General features: G+C 41.7%; 1 protein-coding gene across 5 annotated transcripts in view; it reads right to left on the bottom strand.

Annotated features, from left to right (window-relative positions):
* LOC133652599 (citron rho-interacting kinase) overlaps positions 1-10,318 on the bottom strand; it is a 156,223-nt gene that overhangs the window by 49,659 nt on the left and 96,246 nt on the right. For 3 of the 5 annotated variants that reach the window (XM_062051534.1, XM_062051532.1, XM_062051536.1), the window contains 2 exons: positions 3,715-3,834; positions 3,098-3,323 (listed from right to left, as the gene is read on the bottom strand). In XM_062051534.1, coding sequence (XP_061907518.1) covers positions 3,098-3,323; positions 3,715-3,834 — 346 coding nt within the window. The remainder of the gene's footprint in view (positions 1-3,097; positions 3,324-3,714; positions 3,835-10,318) is intronic. The other 2 variants (XM_062051535.1, XM_062051537.1) reach the window with 1 other exon arrangement.

Below are 10,318 nucleotides of genomic sequence, written 5' to 3'. Positions count from 1 at the left end.
TTTTATGGGCCCGTAGCAAATCGGGAAAAAAAAATAGCAAAAACTATCCAAAATTGAATAATAAAGCAAAAAGGCATAAAAAAACAAATACATCTTAACTGTAATAGCTAATGAATTATTTTTTACGTACGTTACAACGCCGATACTGATAGTTGTGATGTAACATGGCATGCTACTTTTGAGGTGGATGTATGTCAACATATAGCATCAGCGTAGCACCACATCCCACCTCCCCGGATTGTAAATAATCAAATGTATATACTTGTTCTTATGCTTTCTGAGCTCACTATGTTCACTGCTCGCTGTACATATCCTACCAAGTCAGACCTACACTGTTTCAATGTCCATTTTTCAGATGATATAATTGTTGATTACTGAAGTGCTGATATCAACCAAACCTACCCCGCCCCATCCCCTCCACATCCCACCCCCCGGATTGTAAATAATGTAAATAATTCAATGTATATACTCTGATGATTAACTTGTGTGATGACTGTATTATGCTGATAGTATACATTTGTACCATGAATTGATTAAAGTGGACCCCGACTTAAAAAAGTTGACAAACTTATTCAGGTTTTACCATTTAGTGGTCAATTGTACATAATATGTACTGTACTGTGCAATCTACTAATAAAAGTATCAATCTCAAAAAAGTAGTCAGTCAGTAACTATACCAACACAACAACTACTACTTCAAACTACTACCAATGGCAAGGATTAATGAACAATTCAATGAAATGATAACCATGTAATCTACAATAGCCTGTTTCTGGACAAGGAGAGACACAGCCACTAAAGAATGCACGTTCAATCGCTTTTGCAGTGAGCACATTCAACATGAGCTGCCATCTTGTACCAGTCACTTTCCGTGGACTGCCAATGCTGAGCTAACACAGTCTGTACTGTTGTCAAATGTCACTTAGCAACCAGCACCACGTTTTAATGGCGCACACTAACGCAATCTGATCTCTTGAAACATCTCGCCAAATATTCACAATTTTTTATTCATTTAAAGTAACGTAATAAATACTTTTCCAAGACATTAATTACATTTACTGAGAGTGATTCCAGTAGTAATTCATTTAAATAGTTACCATAATTACTTTGAAAAAGTAATTTATTAACACTGTTAATAACTACCGTATTTTCCGGACCATAGGGTGCAACGTAAATGACCGCCATAACCACAACACCAGGGAAAGCTCCACAAACCACGTTAAACCCAGATTCCGATCTAACAAAGGTCTTAACTCATTCTCCTTCTATGCCACATCAATATGGAATGCACTCCCAACAGGTGTAAAAGAAAGTGCATCTATATCCTCCTTCAAAACCGCACTAAAAGAACACCTCTAGGCAACTTCAACCCTAAACTAACACCCTCCCCCCTCCACATCCCACCTCCCCGGATTGTAAATAATCAAATGTAAATAATCAAATGTAGATACTTATTTTTATGCTTTCTGATCTCCCTCTCTATGTCCACTACTTGCTGTACATATCCTACCAAGTCCAGGGTTTCCCACACATTCATTTATTTGTGGCGGCCCGCCACGAAAGAATTACGTCCGCCACAAAAAAATAAAAAATAAATAAATACATTTTTAAAAAAATTAAAAAAAATGTTTTGTCCCCTCCAGCTTCTCAGGCAAATCATATAGTTGATGTAGATGCCCATATCGGCTGTTCAGATTTACTTTACAAAAGAGAAGTGTAGGATACTTCTCTTGTTGCCTTATTTGTATTTGACTTTATTAAATGTATTTATATTAGAAACACAACATGTGTATATAACAAAGAGTGCAAAGTCTGCAGGCAGTAGGAAACACATGGTTAAGTGTAGGGACTAAAACTGATGGCAGTCTAAAGTTCAAGATTTTTGGAGCTCTTTGTTCAGTGGATCAGATGTTTGATGAAGCTCTGTGTCTATCTACCACCACTACTGTTTTCTGTTTATTTGTTACTGACTGTGGCAGGACACCTCTGCCTCTGTTTCACTTTATGTTGCTGGTAAATAATATGGTTGTAGTAGTAGGCTAAAGTTAAATTATTTAGTACGGACTAATTAAAGGGGCAGAGCTTTGAGACATTTTACCTTTTACATTTTATAAGATATATTTTTTGTAAGAACCACAATTAATAAATATATTTCAGTGAATAACTTATTGTTCAAATCTGTATATAAATATGTACATAAAGTGTTGTAATTATATTGTAAAATGGATAGATGGATGGATGGATGGACGTTTAAAACAAAACTGTTATTATTAATTAGTAAGTATACATTTTTTGAGCCTTTTTAGAGAAAATCAAATTGTAGTAAATTATGCAAATTACTCGATGATGTCATGGTGACCACGCCCATAGCCACGCCCCCACCGCCACAGGTATCTTGGCAGTTTATGGGAAACACTGAAGTCAGTCCTACACTGTTTCAATGTCCATTTCTCTGATGATGCAATTGTTGATGACTGAAGTGTTGATATCAACCAAACCTACCCCCCCACATCTCACACCCCGGATTGTAAATAATGTAAATCATTCAATGTATATACTCTGATGATTATCTTGTGTGATGACTGTATTATGATGATAGATTTTTGAGTGCCGTGTGTAATGTTTTTATATTTTCAATGGAACATAAAATGTTGGTGTTGTTTACTTCAGTCATATTGCCATCATAGTTCAGTCTACACGTATCTATTATGTATGACTGCCATCTACTGGTCACACTTATCATTACACCATGTACCAAATAAAATACGGTAATAATAACACAAAGATGTGTCTTTAAATATATGTTTAAATGTTTTACATGCATATTGCCATTAATGCAAATTAGATATGACATCATCTGGATCAAACCAACCACTACAAATAGATAACATTGCTTCTAAACTGCGCCTTGGCTGATATTTAATTTTTTTTTAGCAAGTTGATTTGTTTCTTTGCTCCTCTCAGCATCTCCAAAATAACTATTTCAGAATTTAGACCCAGTTCCTATGGCAACGGTGTGAGAGAGAAATAACTGATGGACTTTTTTTTTGTCCATTTGTAGAAGAGAAGATAAATTGCTGCAGGACACTGTTCTCACCTTCTTCTTTTAACGATCGCAATTCTGCTCTCATTTTCTGAAGAGCATCTTCAAGCTCAGTGCAGCGAATTCGTTCTTTGTCCAGTGCCACCTTCATGTCACTGTACTGCAGGGGGACTGGCTGGATGGTGGGCACAGGGGAGACTTGACCCGGACTCTGTCCCTGGACCTGGGCTTGAGCAGCTATGGCAGTCAACAGGTCCTCACGCCGACGTCCAAAAAGACCCTGAAGGATCGACAATTAGAAGTATGATTTATGGCTGTGCAAAGAGGTTTGAGGGAATAGAAACAACCATTTATACAGAGTGACTCATACTTAATTGCACATTTATAATCAATTAATTAGCAGTCCTTGTCAGAATGAGTCCCTTGAATATTTTACATACATACAATAGGAAGTAAAAGCACTTAGTACTAGCTTTGGAAGAATAATAATTATATCCTACTGAGAACCAGCATGTTTTTGGTCAATTTTTGTCGTCAGAGTTACACATTTTACACAACGTGCCAACTGGTTTTGGGTTTTGTACTTGGTATCTGATCAAAACCGACATTTGCAGTATCGGTCACCCCTACTACTTAGAAACAATACAACTAAGTAAAGAAAGTCATGTCACCTTTTTCTTCTTTGAACCACCATGGGCCTGGGTCTGGAGGAAGTCTATGAGCTTGGTCTGCTGGGTGATAGTGCCCTCCATTTTCACCTTCTCATGGGAGTATACAGCCTGCAGGTGGAGCTAAGTGAACATCACTACTGCCATGAATTTCTCGTTAAAATACTTGGCTTCACATAGAAAGACAAATAAGGGCGAAGACATGCAAACATAGGTGACACTTTTTTTTTTTTGCTGTTCAAATAAGGAGAGAAACCACATGAGCCAACATCTAACTATTGGGAAGATGAAATGAATATGAACATGGTGGAGTGGTGACCGCTTTAGTACCCTGCTCTCAAAGCTACAAACTAGGAAAACAACAGTACTCTCATGGATTGTGTGTTATCACCACAAAAAGCAGCAATGTACTGTATGATTTTTCTCCAAGTATAATTAGTATGACGTATAAAAGGGTCTGTTTGGAAACTTCCGGTCTGGGCAAGATGGAGTAGACACGTGTTGAGTCTCCCTCCCACAACTTTTTACATTGCCACTCTTTTAAAACTCCATAAACAAAGCCAGCGAGCTGGTGAATATATTACTCCGGAGTTGCAACCGGCAAGAAATGCCAACTCACTCGACGAAGCGGAACGCCAGAGATACCGGGGCCGGACCTAGCTCTTCCGACGGAGGTGCCGGTGAAGTCAGTATGTCGGCTATAGCTAAGCTTCTGGAAGAACACCGCCAGGCCCTCTCCACGGACTTCAGGACAGCAATTTCTACACTCGAGACAAAGATTGATAAGGTACACACCAAGGTCTCTGAACACTCTCAGAAAATTACCTCACTCGAAGAAAATGCTACTTTGCAAGACGAACGCCTGCTAGCACTGGAAGCAACATGTGCTAAGCTAACGGACATCGAGGCTAAGCTACGTGCTAAAGTTAGCGACCTCGAATCCCGGAGTCGGCGAAACAACATCCGAGTGGTCGGCATACCAGAGTCCGTGGAGGGGCCACGTCCAACTACCTTTTTTGCGGAACTACTGAAGGAGATTTTTGACGAGGATTTCTTTGAATCACCGCCGGAGTGCGACTGGGCTCATCGAACACTCGCTAGCAAGCCGAAGCCAGACCAGAGACCGAGGCCCGTTCTGATACGGCTACACAAGTACCAGGTGAAGGAGAGAATTATCCGCGAGGCCAGGGCCAGGAGAGGCAAGCTACAATACCGAGGGTACCCCGTCGCCATCTTCGAGGACTACGCACCTGAAGTGGTGGAACAACGCCAAAAATACCGCGATGTGATGCCGAAGCTCTACCAAATGGGCCTACGACCAGCATTACTGTTCCCGGCCAGGCTTGTCATAGTAACGAAGGATGGTGGTAAGAAGAGACTCGGATCGGTTACAGAGGCTGAGGACTTCTTGACATCAATCCGCACGCAAGATACCTGATGGGCTTGGATGGCTATTTACCACTAAAATACGTCTGGACATGACAACAATTTGCACCAGGACTGTGCAGCTCCTGGAATAAAGACTGTAAGTTCCAACTTTTTCAGAGGCCTGACTTATGATAACTTTACATTCACTGTGGACATTGTGGGCCTTTGTTTGTTTTGCTGTTCTAAACCTTGACCACCATTTTAGACGTGTGTTCATAATAGGAAGCAATGTTTGAGTGTTGCAATTTACACACTGGCTAACGGTGGTCACATAATTTCCAACATAGATGGTCGTAACTATTTTTGGTCTGTTTGTTTGTTCCGCTCCGTACCGGGCGTTCTTTCTTCTTTTTCCTGAGGGGCCAAGCTATTTGTAACACATTTTGATTATGCATCCTAATTTGTTTTAATCCGAACTAGTTATTCGTATGCACATTATGAGGCACTCCTTGGTCCAAAAAACATCACTACAGCTACTGGTGCAGTGCACTGTACATTTCGGTATGTGCCTTGTTTGTTTATTTCGGTTTAATATTTCCTATATTACTATACACTCAGGTTGGGATGCGTCTCATGATAGTAGGCTCACTTTAAATTCTTATTTCGCTTTATGGAGTTCATTACTGCTACTGTAAGGGAGGAGACTCCGGAAGTTAACATTAGTCAAGTTAGGCTAAGTAAGAGCGAGAGAGCTCAGATAAGGTTCTTATTTAGGGTGGGTAGTAAGGGTAATTGCATTCTAATCTATTGGGGTTTGTTGAAATGTGTCTTTCTGTCATTACTAGTTTGGTGTTTTGTACTATTTTGTTATTATTATTATTTTTTATTTTTTTTGCTGCTATGTCTTCCTTCTCTCCCTCCCGTCCCTCCCCGTGGGGTCTAAGGCGTGTCACACAGATTTACTGTTGGGGTCTAATAGATGGCGGATGCTGGTAGGATGACGAGTGGCGGAGTGCGTATCATCTCTTGGAACACCAAGGGCATGAACAACGCTGTCAAAATTGGTAAAGTCTTAACTCGGCTGCAGCATCTTAAAGGGGACATTATGTTTCTGCAAGAAACACACCTGAAGACATCAGAAATTCTCCGTATTAAGAGGTCTTGGATGAGCCACTTATTCCATTCCAAATTTTCTGCTAGGGCTAGAGGTTCAGCCATAATTATCCATAAGCGTGTTATGTTTGAGCCAGCAGACGTTATAGAAGATAATGAAGGTCGCTATGTTGTGGTTTCGGGCACGTTACAGAACACACCAGTAATTTTAGTCTCTGTGTATGCACCTAACTGGGATGATGACACTTTTTTCACAAGACTTTTTGCTAGGATCCCCAACGTCGATAGCCACCGCATAATCGTAGGCGGGGATTTTAACTTAGTCCAGGATGCGATTCTTGATCGATCCTCCCATACTCGAAATACACTATCCAAAGCAGCAGAGGCTGTGTCATCTTATGCAAACCAAGTAGGACTTTCAGATCCCTGGAGATTCAGGAACCCGCATGGGAAGGCATTTTCATTCCTCTCACACGTTCACCATTCGTTTTCCCGTATTGATTTCTTTTTAATAGATAACAATCTCTTGCATTGTATTAGCGCATGTGACTACCACCCGATAGCCGTCTCTGACCATGCGCCAATTTCAGTCGACATTAAATTTCCGCAAGGTGTGACCGGCCGCACAATGTGGAGGTTCAGCTCTCACTTGCTCTCGGACATTAAGTTCAAAGATTCTGTTGAAACAGAAATTCGTACCTATATTGAGTTTAATGACACCCCTGACATTGAAAATAGCATCTTGTGGGAAGCACTTAAGGCTACTGTCCGGGGACAGGTGATCGCTTATATTTCCAGGATGAGGAGGACTGAGAGGGCTAGGCTGACGGAAATTGCTAAAGAACTCCTCGACCTCGACAATGTATACGCTGTTTGTCCATCTCCATCCCTGTATAAAAAACGTATTCTGCTACATTCGGAACATGACCTGCTTATGACGCACATAGTAGAAAGACAACTGCGACAATCCAAACAATGCTTCTATGAACATGGAGACAAGGCCGGCCGACTTTTAGCTCAACGGGCCAGGGCTGCTTGCGCATCGCGGTCGATTCCCAAAATTAAACTACCCGATGGTAGTTATACTTCTGATCCAGTTGATATTAATAAGTGTTTTTCTGAATTTTACACTAAATTATACACTTCTGAATGTTCTCCTATCTCCGCGATTTGCCCCAACCCCCTCGATTCATTAACATATCCTTGCATTGATGTAAACATTGCCAGGGAGCTGGGTAGACCCATTTCCTCGTCAGAGATACAGGAGGCAATTCGATCTATGCAAAATGGAAAGTCGCCCGGTCCTGATGGCTTCACAGTTGAATTTTACAAGGCTTACTCATTACTGTTATCCCCCATTTTAGCAAGAATGTTCAATGATTCCTTCAACGCCGGCCGCTTACCAGGGACTCTGTCAGAGGCTTCCATTTCATTACTTCTTAAGAAAGACAGGGATGCTACCTCTTGTGGTAACTACAGACCGATCTCGCTCTTGAATGTGGACTGTAAGATTCTGGCGAAAGTTCTCTCTACGCGTCTTCAAACCGTGATGCCCTCAATAATTTCGGCCGATCAGACAGGCTTCATGCTGGGGAGACATCCATTCTTCAATACCAGAAGATTGTTGAACATAGTTCTCACTCCGCCATCTGATACTCCGGAGGTTGTGGTGGCGCTGGATGCGGAGAAGGCGTTCGATAGGGTGGAGTGGGGCTATTTATTTTTTATTATGGAGAAATTTGGTTTTGATCCTAAATTTATTTCTTGGGTTAGAGTCCTGTACGAGACTCCGCTTGCCTCCGTACATACTAACGGCATCCGTTCAGCTTACTTCCCTCTCCAGCGTGGGACCCGGCAGGGATGTCCGCTTTCACCCTTGCTGTTTAATATAGCCATTGAACCGCTTGCTATTTGGCTTAAGAATTTGGAGGAATTTAAGGGTATCACTCGTTTTGGTCGGGTTCATAAGCTCTCCCTATATGCAGATGATCTTCTGTTGTTCGTTTCGGACCCATCGTCCTCGCTTCCCCATATACTATCGATTCTAGATCAGTTCGGTCGCTTGTCAGGGTACAAACTGAATATTCAGAAAAGCGAACTATTTTTTGTGAATAATTTGGCAAGGTCACTCCCGCGCTCACAATTCCCCTTTAGGATCTCGGAGGACGGTTTTAAATATCTGGGCGTGTTTGTCTCGAATTCTCCCACAGAGCTGTTTCGTAAAAACTTTCAAGCACTGTTAGACAAATGTAAATCGGACTTGTCCAGGTGGGCTGCCCTCCCCCTCTCCCTGGTTGGCCGCACTAACCTCATAAAAATGATTTTACTTCCGAAATTTTTATATCTCTTTCAACACATCCCTATATGTCTCAACAAATCATTTTTTGTTGGCCTTGATCAACAACTTCTTGCTTTCATTTGGCAAAACAGGCCAGCCCGCCTTAGGAAAGCCATTCTACAGCTCCCTAAGACGGAGGGTGGTCTAGCACTTCCAAACTTTAGAAATTATTTTTGGGCCTGCAATATCAATAAACTTCTGTACTGGGTCCGCTGCGACTCCCCAGCCGCCTGTCCACCTTGGGCTCACATAGAGGTAGCATCGTCTAATGGTTCCCTGCACGCGGTGATTTGCTCACAGCTACCCTTATGTTCATTGGGGACCTCCCTAAACCCAGTTGTTAAAAATACTATTAAAATTTGGACTCAATTTAGGAAACATCATGGCCTGCACAAAGCTTCCAGCGGTGCTCCGATTTTGAACAATCCCGCCTTTATCCCTGCCTGCTCTGATTCTGCGTTTCGCACCTGGTCAACTAACGGCCTTAAAATCCTCAACGACCTGTACCACGATGGAGTGTTCTCTTCGTTCGCTTCTCTGTCAACAAGATACAATATACCTAATACACATTTCTTCCGATACCTTCAAATAAGGCATTTTATTAAAAAACAATTTCCCCATTTTCCCAACCGCCCCCCAGAAGCAGAAATTGATCGGTTTCTCTCCTTTGACTCTGACAAACGACGTTTGATATCTGTAATATATAATGAAATCTGCTTTCTGAATCCACTCAACACTTCACCTGCCAGAGAATCCTGGGAGCATGACCTTGGGGCACCTATACCTGATGGGCGGTGGAGAGAGGCTTTGAGGCTGGTGCATTCATCATCTATATGCGCTAGGCATGGCCTAATACAATGTAAGATACTACATAAAGCACATTTTACTAATGCTAGACTGGCTAAAATATACCCCAACCATAGCGACGCTTGTAACCGCTGTAGACAATCCCCAGCTGACCATTTGCATATGTTCTGGACGTGCCCAAAACTCTCAAGTTTTTGGTCGGCTATTTTTGACACTGTCGGGCAGGCCCTTGATAGAACAATAACACCCAGCCCGCTGACTGCCCTTTTTGGCGTTCCGCAGGTGGACGGTTTACCTGCAACCGCTCGTCATGTCATTGCGTTAACGACTCTGCTGGCTAGGCGTACAATTCTTTTTAAATGGAAGCTTGCGTCTCCGCCGAGCCATAACAATTGGATACGAGATGTCTTGCGGTGTCTGCAATTAGAGAAGCTTCGGTTCTCGCAGAAAGGATCTGTGGCATCTTTCCATAAAACTTGGGGCCCCCTCCTGGACCTTATTAGGGACAAGCTTGACATCACCCCAAGCGATTCGGGTAACCCAACTTAGACAGAACTGACCGCTGAAGACCCCCCCCCCCCCCTCATTCCTTGTGTTTATTTACTTTTACGTTATATTTTATTGTATATCTTAGGTATTATTTATTTATTTATTTCACCTTATTTACTCTTTATTTACTTCAATGTAGTTTGTTAGATTGAAGCTAAGTTTGCATATATTCATGTGTGTCTATATTTGTTGTGGGCACTAGGCGACAATTACCTTGGGAATTAAGTGGGTGGGTATGGTAAGGGATGGGGTTTAGTATGTTACTTATTGAAAAATGTGCAGATACTCCAACTTGCTGTTGCCATGATTCATCATGCTGTATTGTCTGCAAAATTCAATAAAAATATTTGGGAAAAAAAAATAAAAGGGTCTGTTTGCAACTTGTTCAAAGTTACTGTTAGAATAATTGTTCCTAAATGATCACAAAAACTT

The sequence above is a fragment of the Entelurus aequoreus genome, linkage group LG06 (assembly GCF_033978785.1).
Source record: "Entelurus aequoreus isolate RoL-2023_Sb linkage group LG06, RoL_Eaeq_v1.1, whole genome shotgun sequence".
Classification (NCBI taxonomy): Eukaryota; Metazoa; Chordata; class Actinopteri; order Syngnathiformes; family Syngnathidae; genus Entelurus; species Entelurus aequoreus.
Note: the sequence above shows the minus strand (reverse complement) of the source record. Positions and strands in the feature narration are given on the sequence as shown.